Source organism: Perna viridis, chromosome 2 (genome assembly GCF_037379345.1).
Source record: "Perna viridis isolate PV_CMFRI_1.1 ecotype Kerala chromosome 2, ASM3737934v1, whole genome shotgun sequence".
NCBI lineage: Eukaryota > Metazoa > Mollusca > Bivalvia > Mytilida > Mytilidae > Perna > Perna viridis.
The window spans coordinates 64,392,562-64,409,224 of record NC_142446.1 but is presented as its reverse complement, the minus strand read 5'-3'; the positions used below and the strand labels follow the sequence as shown (position 1 = coordinate 64,409,224).

At 34.6% G+C, this 16,663-nt stretch overlaps 1 protein-coding gene across 5 annotated transcripts in view; it reads left to right on the top strand.

The window, feature by feature from the left end:
- LOC148626464 (uncharacterized) overlaps positions 1–3,195 on the top strand; it is a 28,054-nt gene extending 24,859 nt beyond the window's left edge. For all 5 annotated transcript variants that reach the window (XM_088570495.1, XM_088570498.1, XM_088570497.1 and 2 more), the window contains exons 15-16: positions 2,101–2,163; positions 3,063–3,195. In XM_088570495.1, coding sequence (XP_088426621.1) covers positions 2,101–2,163; positions 3,063–3,175 — 176 coding nt within the window. In that variant the 3' untranslated portion in view covers positions 3,176–3,195. The remainder of the gene's footprint in view (positions 1–2,100; positions 2,164–3,062) is intronic.
- Positions 3,196–16,663: the final 13,468 nt, after the last annotated feature.

The following is a 16,663-nucleotide window of genomic DNA, read 5'->3' as shown; positions in this document are numbered from 1 at the left end:
TAATCTTTCCGTGAGGTCCTTTATTAAGGTCCCAAGTACCGTAAACCACGCTCCATAAATTGGAATTATAAGTATATAATTATAAGTTCTTATGGATGCTGTGGAGGACTACGTACAAAAATGGATAAAACGAGAAGAATTCGACTTTGATTCTCTGTCAGAGTTGGTAAAGACTATGAAGTTTTCAATTTTGAAACGTATGAGAGTTTTAAGTGGGTCAATGAGTGGCAATTTTACATCATTTTTCAAAGACCCTGATTTATCAAAAACATTGTCTACATGACAAATATGTTATCATACAAGCAGATAAAGCCCAAAAGAACATTGTTGGGTTGTAAAACGTTTCACTTCCAATGTATATTATCAGAGATAGATGTAGAAAATAAGAGCAATAGTACTGCTACCACACTCCGCAAAGAAGAGATAGTGGAACATCATCAGTTTGTGCTATTCTCTTTTGGTCCCTCTACCAAAGACGATGCTTGTGATGTATCGTCTACGAATTGGATTCCTAAACTCTATTAGAATCCATACACTCAACGCTACATAGCTTGATCTGCGAAATGTACAACCAAACTTGTTCCAAGACTGTTAACTTCTATACTAAAAGCTGTCAAAGAGGGACTCTAGTCCTACCAACATACTTGTTACTCCCGTAGTGGTATTGATTCGATGTGGAATTCACAAGATCTTCTGAAAACCAACCATTCGAGTTATTATCAGAATACAATAGCATTAAAACCTATTACTTTTTTTCAACTCTTGATACTTGTATTTGTCATACCCAGTACAAACCCCGAATCAAAAACATAATTCACCGTTGTTACAGACGGTACACTATGTAGTTCTTGGTAGAGAGTCCTCATAATTTGTAAAAACTAATTCCACATCATCTTCCAAATACACTGCAGGAGATATTTTCAAAATGCTGGAATTCTTTATCAACATATTTGCCCAGTGTCGTGGACGTGTTTTTCAACAAACAATCGGTATTCCAGTGGGAATTGTGCTCCTCTACTTGCTGACCTATTTCTTCACTACGTACTTTATTGGTGATCTGATCTAAAAGAAGGAACATCGTTTAGCTTGATCCTACTATCTCTGTTCCCGCTATATAGTAGACATATTATCGTTAAACAATCCTAGTTTTAGGGATTTTATACATCGCATCTACCCCAAAGAACTTGAGATAAAGGATACTATAGACACCGATTAGAGATTGATGGTAAATGTAAACTATTTGACATGACTTTTTATGATCAAATCGGCGGTGTTTCTAGGAAAGCAGAGGACGCTTACCATACCGATGCGCCTGATCTATGCTGCCTGTTTATAGTGCAGTCCGAGTTGCCCATTCACTTTTGTTACTTTATATGTACATTTATTATTTTGGATATTTTATGTTCTTTGTTGTGTGTGTCTGTTTTCAATGTCTGATTTTTTCCAGAATTTCATTATTGTGTTTTCCGCTTGAATCTAGATTCCCTTATTTACTCTTTCATTATTTTTAACTTAGTAGGAAGACAAAAAGTGCAACTTTTCTTGTTCGACATCATTGAAATGCATCCATTCGTTAGCACTCCTGGTTTATTCTGACCGTAACATCCGGCCGTTACGATCATAATGTCTGTTGTTGCAATACTTATCTATGAAATAGCAATAGGAACTTTTCGCGATGTTAATGAAGGTATTTAAATATATATTATAAAATAATTTTGGTAATTGTTGAACGCACCTGCAATTTTAAGAGTAATGAAGTGAAAGAGGGGGCTGAAACGGGGAATATATGAAAAGAATATTAACCCTGTTTAAACCAAAAGCCAAACGATCGCTCTGTTAATTTTGGAATGACCATTTGAACTAAATGATTGTATTTGCATACTAATTATTTTTTGGATCGCTGATAGCAAATAAATTTAGTAACTCCATTAAAAATGTTTACCGCCGTTAGCTGTAGTTAACTACGGATCTGATTAGACTGAGGAGAAAACAATTCTAATTTTCAGTCCTTGGTTCGATATTATCATTTATTGGATCTCCAAATGATTAACACAACTCATTTGATTGTCAAATTTGAAAATAAAAATTAATTTGTTTCAGGTAAAAATACATATGTCCTGATCCTCACATCCTTTGTTGGAACATTCTTTGCAAAAATGAACTGTAAGTATCGTCATGATAATGTTACTTGTTGTCTTCAAGTGTATAAATTTAACACTAGTATATCAGTGCGATAATAAAGGCCGGCAGATCATTTTTGTATCATTTCAAAGTAGGACATTTCATAAAGCTAAGGAGTTTCCAGCTTAAATGATAAACATGACACATGGATGTCTTAGGGGAATGGGATCTCACTTGATAGATTAAACATTATACAATATACCTCCCGATTTTTGTCTCCCCTTGAAATGTTATGTTTTAGGGGAATGGGATCTCACTTGATAGATAAAGCATTATACAATATACCTCCCGATTTTTGTCTCCAATTGGAATGCTATGTTTTACCACTTTGCTGCCTGTTTGTCATACGAAATTAGCAGAACATATGAGATCACAAACCTTCCAAACTTTTTCATGAAATAAATGTGCTCAAGGTACATGACCAAAACGTGAAAAACATACACAAGGTAGCAAACAGGTTAATAAAACAAGCCACTGCACAAAAAAATGACAGCTCTAGACCTGATTAAACTCACACAAAGTCCTCATGACATGTAATATCAATCCCAATTCTTTACATGCGGGGTGAGATCCACGATACATCAGACGTAAGTCATACAGTAAGTGTACAACCCATGTCACACCGAAAACTTCTTTTGAATATATATTGTGATAGTTTCTTTGTAAAGACTCTGTGAGAAAATAAATGCTTATACCAAAAAATATTATCTTAAACGATTTGACAATAATTTCATAACTATGTTTCTTACGAATAAGCCTAATGAACGGTTTGGTTTTAATCTTTCCTTTTTTTGTGAGAAACACGTTGTAAATTTGTGTACGGTTGAGCTAAAAGTATTATATTAAAGATTGAGTTATTTGTCAATTTTCTTTTTTTTCAGACAATTGTGAAAAACAGTGTAAGGAAACAGAGAAATTAGTAGAAGATGGGCACAGACAAACACAAATTTCCTTATTTACTTTAACTGGGATTTTGTATTCTAGTTATAAATAAAAAGGTTTTTTTTAATCAAATATGTTTTATTTTGTTGCTTTTGTTTTTAAAACAACATTTAATTGTATCATGGAAACGTTTATAAAATAGCACTGGCTCTCACAAGGGAGAATGATTCTTTTATTACACGAAAAAAACATAAAATTCTATTTATATTAAACACGGTTTTTATATTGGGACTTTATTTTGAACTGTGGACATTTTGAATTGGTTATACTTTGTTTATACTTCGAAATACACACTGTATGCCTCAAAACGCTCTTGCAAGGCACATGACATGTTCCAAAAATGGTTAAAGCTATCTCCAACAGTTTTTCATTTTCTCACACGATATCATTTACTGTAAGCAGTAATTGTAGATGGATTCCCCATTCGTCAATGTAATATTCATATAGTGCTTTCTGTAGTCATATCTAGAAATCGATCGAAATATATATTATAAACTCATACAATTTGGCGATGTTTTACTAAACTTAAAGTAGGTAATAATAGCTATCTGCAAAAAAAACAAAACAAAACTAAACTAAATTATTTCAATGTTCTTACGAACTATTTTTCATATCAATTTAGTGGTTTTCACATTCATTTGTATTAGATATATATTGTCATTATTAAGACCGCGTTCAACGTTTTTGAACATCTAAACATGCGCAAGAGTCTTTTTTTTTCTCTTTCACAATTTATGGTTTACAACATGTCGAACAAGACCCAATCTTCGATGCTATACCATAACCTCACAGGCAGTATACATAAAAGCATATACTGTATCGTATCAAAAACTTACACAGTTACCATACTTCAGAGCATGGTGGCTGTTGATTTATTGGCCGATCTGTAGTTAATTATTACGTCGAGCCGGAACTTTAAGAAATAACGATAGACTGTCTGGGCCTTTAGCTCCAATATACAATGTAACTAATTGTGTCAGTTTGCAGATATTATCAGGTAAATTAATTAACATTTTGATCTCAGACAATGGTGAATATTATCTGTTGATTGTAAAATACTGGACTTGTGGTCATACTATAGAAAGCCCCTGCCTAGGTGTTGGCGTTTGCAAACAATGTTTATAACAAATTTTAAGGTTATGAAAGAGTAGTTTTTTGTTTACGCATTTTTAATATGAAAACGTATAGAAGGAGCTTTGTTAATTTTACAATATTTTTTTATTACCGACTGTATTCGTCATACATTGTAATACTCATTTATCGGTCTTTAGTATTGGCATATATATGCAGTTGTAAAATTCATGAAATGACATTTTATATGATGTCAATGTGCAAATTGAAAACTGAAATATACCTTAAACCATAAATTGAGCTTTCATTATTAGTCTTTCATTATATTAATTTTTAATCGAAATATCAGCTCTTTTTGGCATAAACAGAAGGTATGAGGTCAATGTATTTAATTTCATTTTACTCCACTTACTTTTTTTAGATTAATTCGATTGATGAAGAAACCACCATTTATCGAATTGAAGTTACTTTATATTAAGAAAGGAAAACAAGAAATAAAGAGACCAAATTAAGGAAGAAAAAGGAGGCTGATCAGTTATGCTGATAGTGGAGAAGATTATAACTGTGATAATTACTGTATAAGAAATGATATAACATTAGGTGTTTAATCTTTTAAAATGTCAAATGTATTCGTTCGATAATTTTTGTACTGCTTCAATAATATTGTATTTTACCACGGTTAAGCCAAAATTAAATTTTCCTAATTTGCGTTAAATCAAAGCCTAAAAGGCCCGTTTTATCAGCTTGTTCAGGCGTACAATTCATTGACTAACTGTTTTAATTGCTAAAAATTGAACCAGGTAAAAAAATGGACGCATCATTGTATTTGAATGCACAAAACGGCAGTCAAAAAGTATAGTAAATTGAATGTTTATTAATTAAAGTGACTATTCACTTCATTTGTACAGCTGCTAACCCCTTTAAACTGTTATTTGCACGCTTGCAAAAAGTATATAAAGCCCAAATGAACAAATGTTTTGTAAAACTATCATGCCAAGTAAAAAAAGGCTTTGTACTACTACAATTAGAGATCAATGATAAATATATAGAATGTCCAAAATAGTAATGTTTTCAGCTTCTGGATCTAAATATTTGCCTGATGGGGTTGTCATTCAGGAGAATCATAAAGTCATGTCGAGTGCCAGGACGCGTAGTAGAAGTGGTAAACATTCCATGACATTTAAGGAGCTGCCATCTGGGCTACGATGCACCACCAAGGCATGTAGCACGGCATTATACTGAACAGAAAAGTGCCCTTTGGGAAATTGTGATTCTGTAAATGTACGAATGGATTTCATCTCTGTCGAGTGCAAATTCTGGGAAGTAGTACAACAGAGTATTTAAAGGCCCTAAGTGAAGGCATTGTATGGACAAGAAAAGACCAAGAGGAGGGTTCATTACAAGACAGGGCTAGTAGGGCGAGCTTGTCTACAACAACTGGGCAATCCCACAGCACTGCTATAAGGACAGATTTTCAAAATTAGAAATTCAACACCTGGCACAAATTGGTAGAAAGGTAGAAAAGTTAAAAAATATTCTAAATGTAACAGATCCCTTAAAATGTTTTATTACTGAACACTGATATAATCAATTATTCAAAATGTACACAGTTAAATTCCACCATTTACCCTATCAGTAATGGTTACATTTTAAGCGTTTTTCCACAAACATTGCAAAAGGCATGTTCTTTTCTATATATAGGGAAAGATTCAGAATTGTGCTACTATTCATAAAAAATATCACTAAAATTAAATTTATATGCAGTTTACTGTTTTAAACATTGCATAAAATAACTTCCAACATGTACCATTATGTATTGGAACTTCATTTAAACACAATTAAGAGCTACCTTCATTGCCTTATCCATTTTGTTGACTTTCTGTCATATTTCTATATTGTTCATGAATTTTAGATGTAAAAGTTACATTTAGGCGAAACATAGTACCCATCTTTAGGAAAACGCTCTTGTCGGAAGTTCATGTTGAAAACGACATTTTATACCTGTGTACGTAATAATGATGAATATGAATATGCATGGTATTGATAACAATTTACATGGTTGTAATAGGCATTTCATTTGAGAAAATCTTTGCATCTTTTAGCAAGTTATATTTCTGCACAAGCTGAAAAACATTATGTATTTTTTTACAACATTAAAACTGTTTTACACCATCCTTATCATGCAAAATGAAGTGAGGTTCTACTAAATTTTGTCATACAATGCAATGTATAGCATTTAATTACATTATATATGCACACTGGCAATGTCAAAATTGATAAAAAAAAAAATAATAATGGAGGGCTCTTTCTGGCGAAAATGGTTTGATATTGCCGAATTTAACTGCATCACTAAACCGAAAGTTAACTGTGTCCAGCCTCAGGGAGAACGGAGGAAGCAGGACTGAACAAAGTGCCCTCTCAAAACATATGTACCATGACATAAAAACAGCAGACAAGTATTATGACAAAAGTATTATGTCTGAACAGAGCCACACAGTCCTGGACCGGATTCATTTATAAGGCAGGAAATAACAGATTAAAATGAGTTAAAAATAGCTGAACTTTTATGATACTATCAGAATACACCATTTCAATTATGTATTACCATTATACATATAGATACAATTAAAGTAACATAATAGTTATTCAATTTAATTGGCCACGAACAATTTGAATAAAAAAGGGAAAAGTGCAATTGTGAAGTTTCGTTAAACACGAACAAATAAATAATTGTTGGTTAACCTTGAAAAGTTACAAAAATAAAAGACTTCTTGGATCTTTTTGGACATTTGATATCGACCCAAAGAAACTGTAAACGTTACAAAAATAAGTCTATACCTTTTTTATTCAGAAAGCGGCGAAATCTGCTGGGAGACAAGAGCAGGTAATATTCATCAAGTGAAAATTTGTTAAAATTATCAATGTTAAATGTCATTTACTAATCAAAATTGGTATGTAAAGTTTATATAACATCTAAAGATATTATTGTTTTTTTTTCTTTTAATGAATGCAGACAGCAGATGAAATGTTTAAATTTGAATGAACTAAGTTACAATTTTGCAACATGAACCGGAGTCTACAGACAATAATTGTGTAAAATAAAACTTAAAATCGCAAAACCATGATGCGATATTTGTTGCTCTTGAATATGGTATTAGTGAATACCTCTTAATATTTATTTTAAGCTTTTAACACCGATACCAAATTACCAAATTACAAACTATATTAATGAAAGTTGGAAACTGTTGCGATTCATCTGAAATGATTTCGTTGTGTCTTGAACATAGGGAAACAATCAGATTTGTTATTAAATAGGCCACCCTTATAGCATAAGCGCGGATTAAGAAGTTACATGCATACGAATTTACCTAGATCGATTTTTCGTCTTGCAAGACAATGAATATATAGACACCTATTTCATGTATTTAATGCATTTTTGTGTATATCAAATGAAGTTATACAGGAAAAGTACAATTTAGTAGAAATAATTCAAAATTAAGGTATATTTCAACAGAAACAAAAAATCTCGAAAATGACAGCTAATGCAGCTTTATGCTTTTTAACAACGATACACAATTACAAAATTACAAACTATATTAATGAAAGTTGGAAACTGTTGCGATTCATCAAAAATGATTTCGTAGTGTCTTGAACATAGGGAAATTATTGCTTCCATATATTTACATATACACAACAATGTATCACAGGTTGCAACAGGAATGCATCCATTTTCTCAAGGGACTGCTTTGAAAGTTGCAAATCCGGTAAGAAACTTATTTAATTTTGTACTTATTTTATTTCAATATTGTACTTTTCGGTGGATTTACATTTAAGAATACTGTCAGTAAAATCTAGACACTTGTAATTTTGTGATTGTAGCAGCACTTCATCTGAGGGCTGATCAATCAAATACACTAAAGTTCAGAGCTTTTATTTATAAGACGGTAATATATGGCAGGATCATTCACAATAATTGTCCGAAGAAAATTCCTATAAAAATAAGTACAATCATAAGATATCTGGTAACCATATCTCAAATATCTAAATGTCATTAATAGCCATGTATACAAATTGTGTTTCGTATAATGAAGTGATCCTAATTACCTCAAATAAAAACAGTGTATGCTTACATGTTCTATATGTTTATGACTATTCGTAACGCGTACATTGTCTACATGTATGAAATATTATTAAAATAAGAATAAAATAATGACTGGAAGCTACTTCACTTACAATCACGTTAGAAATGCAGAACTCCGCAATATCAGTAACTTAGTGAACCAAAAGATATACTATATACAATATTAGACAAGGGTCAATATTATAGCAAAACAAAATGACAAAAAAAGTTAAAACCATAGCAACCTAGCTTACATTGTGTCAAGGTGCAAAAGGCTAAATTCGTCTTAGGGTACCTCAGTTTTAGCTAATTATACCTGTATAATAAGATAATTGGTTGTAAGTAAACGAAACCTTTAAATCACCGTAAAAATGATTTGTACTTGTACAGTTAAAAATCATTGACCACAATTACACAAATGCTATAATAAGACTCTGAACTTTTTTACTATTTAACATATACATGCCGGTGCGCTCGATTACGTACTCATTCATTCGCCAACTTATTTATATTTAAAACCGCGAGTTCCCTAGTTATACAAAAATAATGTTTTAGCTGAAAGCTAATTTAAGACTAACATATTTAATACTATGTTTAACATTTTTAACCATTTATTCAATCATGCGGCACAAACACGCACACTTACTCATACCGGATAAAATATTACTCTGCAGATTATTATCGAAAGGTTAGCAAAGAAAACAAAAGAAAACTAAGCTGTATTTATAAAATACTTATCCATCAAAGAAATTAGTTTCAGCGTGAAATATCTCAGTGTTCACAGTTTAAAGGTCAGGATAAGGGTGCGTGTTAGAGAATGAATAATAAGAATTTTACCGCCAAAAACCCGAAAGCCAATAGAAATAGAAGAAATGTGGGGCTAACTCGACCATGAAAATTACTATACTACAGAATTTAACAGTGAAACCAATACCAACAGAACTGAATAAAATGTCTTCTGTCAACTGTCGTAACTCGTCAAGTAAAAATGAACACTTGTCAATACATATAACACTATCTTTATTTCATAAAGACTAACTAAATACAGACATATTATACATATACAATTGAAGCAATACGCAATTCACAATACAAATAATAAAATAACAGGCTACCACATACATAGAAGTTGTTTGTCGTGTCCTCCTTCTTGGTTGAGGGACAGATGTTTTGGTTTCTTGTGGTCGAACTGTATCCCTCAAATCACCAATTGGTAACAGTAGATTCCGATGAAGATTCTTTTTTCCTTCACCATTTTCCCTTTGTAAGGTAAAAACAGCAATGTCCGGGTTGGGTTGGTCTAGAACAATATATGGATAATGCTCCCATTTGTCCGATAACCTGTTTTTCCCTTCTCCATAGGCGACTATTTTCACAAGTACACGGTCACCGTCTGTATGTTAGCACCATGCACCTTATTGTCCTAGCTCTCCTTTTGTCTCTGCTGAGATTTCTTGGAAACTTCAGGAGCCACATGGAATGCATGGTCCAATCTCTGTTTCAGATCCTCAATGTACTTCGTTCCACCACCGCACTTTCTCAAACCAAAAGCTGCATTGACGGGTAAACGTGGATTCCGTCCAAACATCAAGAAGAAAGGGGCATAACCCGTGGATTCATTCGGTGTACAATTGTAGGCGTGTTCAATAAAGTCCGGTTGTATCTTTTACACATTCCATTACCCCATACGCGGGTAACTTGTTGTTCGGCTCTTTGTCATACCAGTCAAATTACAAAGTTCTTTAATCACTTTGGACTCAAATTGAGCTCCTTCGTCAGAGTGAATTCTTTCAGGAATCCCGTAGTGAACGATAAATAGGTTGAAAGTCGCTTCGGCTGTTGTACTTGCCGTCTGATTACGGGTTGGAATGGCTTAGACAAATCTAGTAAATTGATCACAGATAACAAAAATGCTGCTGTTCCTCCCTTAGATGACTCTAGACTGAGGTGGTCCATGCACACAAGCTGTAAAGGTGCTGTAGACTCGATACTAAGCAATGGGGCTCTATGATTGGGTTAAGGCTTTCCGGCGAATACAACGTCCGCAGCTGGCAATCCATTCTTCGACATCTTTCGACATACCTGGCCAGTAAAACCGTTTCGGTGTTTCCCAGGATGATCCATGTCATCATGTAGAGCTTGCAGGACTATCTCAACATTCAATGCAGGAAGTTGGTCTCGAAGTTCATCACCAATTTTGATCTGGCGATACAGTTCTCCCTCCACAATCTTCAGTTGAGAAAGCTGTCGTTTCAAAATACTATCCTCTTTAGGTGGTTTCTGCTTTGTGGCTACTATGGTGTACCAATGCTTCACTACTTTATCCTGAAGCTGAGATTCCTTCCATTTTATGATGTCAGCTGTAGGTGTACCTATTTGAAGGTCTGAGTCATTCAGTAAGACAGCAAAACATTAAGCATAAGGAATTGAACTAACAGACTGACAGATTAATTGGACAGATTCGTTGGTAATGAGAAGTCGGCTCAAACCATCCGCACCTCCATCGGACTTTCCTGGACGATACCATATACTGAAATCAAAAGCAGCTAAAGCAGCTAAAGCAGCAAGCTAACGGTGGTCGGTTGCATCAAGTTTCTCTGTAGTTAATACATAGGTCATTGGATTATTGTTTGTGAGAACTGAAAATTTGTACCAAACAATTAGTCCTTAAATTTGTCAGTAACAGCCCACTTTAAAGATAGAAATTCGAGCTTGAGCTCTTCTCGGATATGTTGGGACCTCTGCTGGCGCAGCTAATGACTCGTTTTACGTACAAAACAGCTTTAAGTCCACTTCCTGACGCACCAGTATGCAGTTCATAAGGTAGATTGGTGTCTGCATAGGCGAGAATAGGTGCTGAAGTGAGGTGTAGCTTTAGGGTCTCAAACGCTCTATCCTGTTCATTTCCCTAATGCCAGTCACTTTTCAGTTTCTTCGACTTGGATTTTTCCTTGCCAGCTGGAGCAGGCATCAGATGTGTAAGAGGTTGACTAATTTTGCTGAGGTTTTCAATGAAGGGTCGATAATAACCAACAAATTCCAAGAAACGTGGTACATCCTCTGGTGTATTAGACTTAGGCCATGTGGTAACTTTCTCGGTTTTTGCAGGATTAATTTCAACACCATTCTCAGGAACAATGTGACCAACGAACTTGACTTTCCAATTAAAGAATGAATACTTCTTTGGCGCCAACTTCAGTTGTGCCTGTCTTATTCTTTTCATTGCAAGATGTAGATTCTCTAGATGTTCTTCGTAACTTCTGTCAAATACTATAATGTCATCCATGAAAACACAACAGATTTTGAGATGGTAATCAGCTAGACAGTTTTCCATAAGCCGTTGGTAAGTGGCAGGACTGTTGGTGAGTCCAAAGGGCATCCTGTTACATTCGTAAAAGCCTAACGGTCCCACGGTGAATGTAGTCCGCTCCTTGTGTGGCTCAAAAATCTCCACCTTGTGATAACCACTCTTCATATCAACGACTGAGAAAAATGTGCTTCCACCTAAGCAATCTAGCAGCTCCTATATCCTAGGTAAGCTGTAACTGTCATACTTAGTTATGTTGTTGAGGGTCCTATAATCCACACACAATCTCAGGCTGTTGTCTTTCTTGTGCACTCATACAACGTTGGAAGCAAACGGACTGTGAGAGTGTCGCATTATGCCAGCATTAAGGAGTTGTTTTAAATGATCTCGTACTTCATCATACACTGAAGTTGAAATGCGACTGTATTGCTGCTTAAAAGGTCCGTCTTCAATCAAGTCAATCCTATGTTGAACAAGATCAGTATATCCTACATCATCAGCAGCAGTAGAGAAAATGTCCATATATTCTCTAATAAGTTGAAGACCATTACCATACTGTACCTCTGACAAGTCACTTTTGGTAAATTAAGCTCTGGGAGGAATATTGATAGTTCGGGTGGTAATATTGGATACCCTTACCATGACAGGTCCATTATGTTGATGATGGTAATCAACGAGTGTAGGTTCTACATAAAAGTCTTTGGAATCCCTAGCTAATGGTGAAGTATAAAGCATAGCAGGAGTATTCTTGTAAGGCAACTCGTTGTCTACAAATCCAGTCAAGTTGATATAACTACTGGGTGGAATAATGATACGTTTAGCTTTTCAATTGCGTATAATACCAAGCCAGCCTGTTGCTGTTCTTCTCTTGAACTTGCAAACATCTAAAAGTAAGAAACCATGGTGTAGTAAGGTCGCTGACTTGCAGACATTTTGCACCATAATCATCTTTGAGAGAAGCTAGAATGTTGCACAAGATGTGTGTTCCCAATAAGAGTGGTACATCATGGTTGTATCTACTATCAGGTGTCACCGGTACTATACAGTGATGTAATTTCGACTGTTTGGGAAGTACCAAGTCAACCTCTGCATAACCAAGATAGGGTAGTTGATTGCCATCAGCGCACTCAATGTCCAAAAGTGTGTCGAAAGTCTGTAGTGGTGCCCTCTTCGTTAAGTATTCCTGGGAGAAGGTGTTACTTACCGTTGATACTGTGGAGCCAGTGTCCAGAAGTGCAACTGTGGTTATTCCGTTGATGGTAATCTCAGTCTCAGTTGGTTTACCAAAAATTCCAGCAGATGCTTTGACTCTTGTGTTTTGGGGAATTATTGATCTGCATAAGCCTATGGATGTCTCCCCTTCACAGGCTGCTGTCCGTTTAAATCCGGACTGTAGTGATCCAACCTTATGATGCAGTCAGCTTTCATGTGGCCATACCTTTTACATCTCCAGCATTGAATATTCGCCAGTCGTCTGTTGTTGGTGGACTGACTCTGCGATGGCTGTCTTTGACCTCTACCTCTAGGTCCTTCTTGCTGTGGATACCATTGTGACTGATCCCATTGTTGTCGTTGCTGTTTATTCCATGGCGATTGTTGCTGTTGGTTCCATGGCGGTTGTTGCCTCTGAGGATTCCAGGGTGGTTGTTGCCTCTGATTCCATGGTGCTTACTGTCGCTGATTCCTTGATGCTTGTTGCCGCTGATCCCATGGTGGTGTCTGTTTGGACTCATATGCATTCATTCTACAAACTAACTGCTTTTATATTCCTAATCATGTCGTTGTACTAAACCTCTATCGATAGCCTTACCAAAATGCTCTCAAGGCGACAGATCCACGCGGAGACAGTCTCATCATCCCTCTGTCGGGCTCCATAGAACTCTGCCATCAGTTCTTCCCTCTTAGAAATACTTTCATATATGCTGTCCAACTTAGAAAGGATCTCATCAATAGACGCATCAAAATCTAGTCTCATGGCCACGTAACCTGCCTAACCACGTGATCTGCGTAGAGCATTGAGTATGGCTTCTTCGTCATATTTATGTTTCCTCAGAATATTTACTTCATGTCTCCATATATCATATGGTACATCATCCTTCCTTACCTCAGTACCAGAAAAAATGGTATCTTAGGTGGATGGCTCATCATTATCTTAGTCACTTGTGGGTAGTCTGTCTTTTCTGAAGTATTTGTGCCAGTTCAGTCTTAGATTCTGGTAGTCTGTTCTTTGATTTTAGAAAGTCTAACATGCAAGCTTCTAGTGCCTCAAGAGTATCTGCCTTGGGTTTCACTCCCATCTTTTCAAAAGTTGTCATAAGTTGTAGTGTATCAGGATCTACACCGGTAAGACCAGGACTCTGTGGTTGAATGGTGACCGTATTTTCTTTCCCTGCTGTAGCTGCCATCGTATACAATAAAATACCCTACCAAATATCAAAATATGCCCCTAGGATACAACACGTATACAATGACCAATAATGTACCAAATCGTATACTTACAAATCTGCACACTAATAATCAGCTACTATTTTCTCCTACAAATTAGGTCGAGTAGAGACTTGTGACTCTTTTACGATCACATCTCTCTCAGATCAGGGCATAAATGTCTAAAGATAAAGTCAAGTCAAAGTCAAAGATAAAAGAGAGAGAGAGAGAAAAAAAAAGTTGGAAAAGGATATGGACGGGAAGGTGCTCAGGGGGCCGTAAAGGTATACGTGTGTTATTTCATGCGTGTTACGGTACAACAATTAAAGGTAGCACATGCATTCTACACACAAATAACTGCGTGACTCGACACTACTTTACATTATAAACTCATATTTATATACCTATATAACCAATCTAAGTTTTAAGATCAAGTCTAGAGTACAAATCTTCCAACACAGTACTTAACTAACATATACGAAAGCACAACAACAAATGTACTTCATTATCTATTCTAGTTGTACAAACTCTATAAAGTATACACTATATCTACACTGACATACATAAGTAACAGAACGCACCCTATACTTGTGACCCTATAATACTTTCTTAACTTCATGCAGTGTAGTACAAGACCAGTATTTACAATTAAAATAAAAACGAATATCAACATGTACGTATCAGTGTAAAACTCAACACAGGTCCTGAAAATATTGTATATGTGTTAATTCAAACTAGAAAAGGGCCTAAAAGAAATAAAACAATTTATGTATGTATGCTTCCCTTACAAAGAATGACTTTTATGTGACATTGTATGCTGTAATACCATGACACTGAAAGAAATTATAAGTAGAAATGTCACTGTTTAGCATTGATCTTTTTGTTATGATTTTTGCTTGGAATAAACAGTTTATCACTTATACTTCCGGTTAAAATCTATTGAGGGTGGGATCAAGGTCAGTTACGAACAAATACAATGTGTAGAATTGTACTGTTGTTATGTTAATGTATAACCTACATGTAAATATCAAGTCAGGTTTAAGTATACACTGTGACAAACAAAAATAAAAATGAAAAGAGAAAAAAACAACTGTAATTACAACTAATATGACAACATAGTGTCTATAATTAAACACAAAAAGTGCTTTTCACAATTTGGACAAAAGAAAAAAAAATCTAAGTACAAATGAAAATATATTGTCATTAAATTTAAGTATTATGCCAAAATAAACACCTTACTATGTAACTAAAGTATATATATAAATCAAGATAGAAATGCAGAACTTCGCAATATCAGTAACTTACTGAACCGAAAGATATACTACATACAATATTAGACAAGGGTCAATATTATAGCAAAACAAAATGACAAAAAAGTTAAAACCATAGCAACCTAGCTTACGTTACATCAAGGTGCAAAAGGTTAATTTCGTCTTAGGGTACCTCACTGTTAGCTAATTATACCTGTATAATAAGATAATTGGTTGTGAGTAAACGAAACCTTTAAATCACCGTAACAATTGATTTGTACTCAAACAGTTAAAAATATCATTGACCACAATTACACAAATGTTATTATAAGACTCTGAACGTTTTAACTATTTAACATATACATGCCGGTGCGCTCGATTACGTATTCATTCATTCGCCAACTTATTTATATTTAAAACCGCAAGTTTCCTAGTTATACAAAAATAATATGTTTTAGCTGAAAGCTAATTTAAGACTAATATATCTAATACAAGAGTATGTTTAACATTTTTAACCATTCATTCAATACACATCTTTCATTCATCATGCGGCACAAACACGCACACTTACTCATACCGGATAAAATATTACTCTGCAGATTATTATCGAATATTTGCAAAGAAAACAAAAGAAACTAACCTGTATTTATAAATAGTTATCCACCAAAGAAACTAGTTTCAGCGTGAAATATCTCAGTGTTCACAGTTTAAAGGTCAGGATAAGGGTGCGTGTTAAATAATGAATAATAAGAATTTTACTGCCAAAAACTCGAGAACCAATAGAAATAGAAGACATGTGGGGATAACTCGACCATGAAAAATACTACAGAATTTAACAGTGAAATCAATATTAACAGAACTGAATAAAATGTCTTCTGTCAACTGTCGTAACTCGTCAAGTAAAAATGAACACTTCTCAATACATATAACACTATCTTTATTTCATAACGACAAACTTAATACAGACATATTATACATATACAATTGAAGCAATACGCAATTCACAATACAAATAATAAAATAACAGGCTACCACATGAATACGTAGATAAATCAAACTTCCATGCTCCTAGTTTTTAGTGGAGTCCGAGTTGCTCATTTACTTTTGTTGCTTTGTATGTATGGTTTTGGTTACTTTATGTTCTTTGTTGTGTATGTCTGGTCTTTGTCCCTGGATTGCGTTCTTTTGGTTGCCTCTATAACTTTAGTTCCCTTGATTACTCTTTCAACTCACAATCTAGGTAATTTCAAAATATTTTTTTCAGAAGTAATAAAAAATGTCCTATGAAAAAAGTACCTAACTAAAATGGGTACCCGTCATCAAACTGAACTTGATTTTTAAGACATCTATTTGATTCATTTTGTAAAT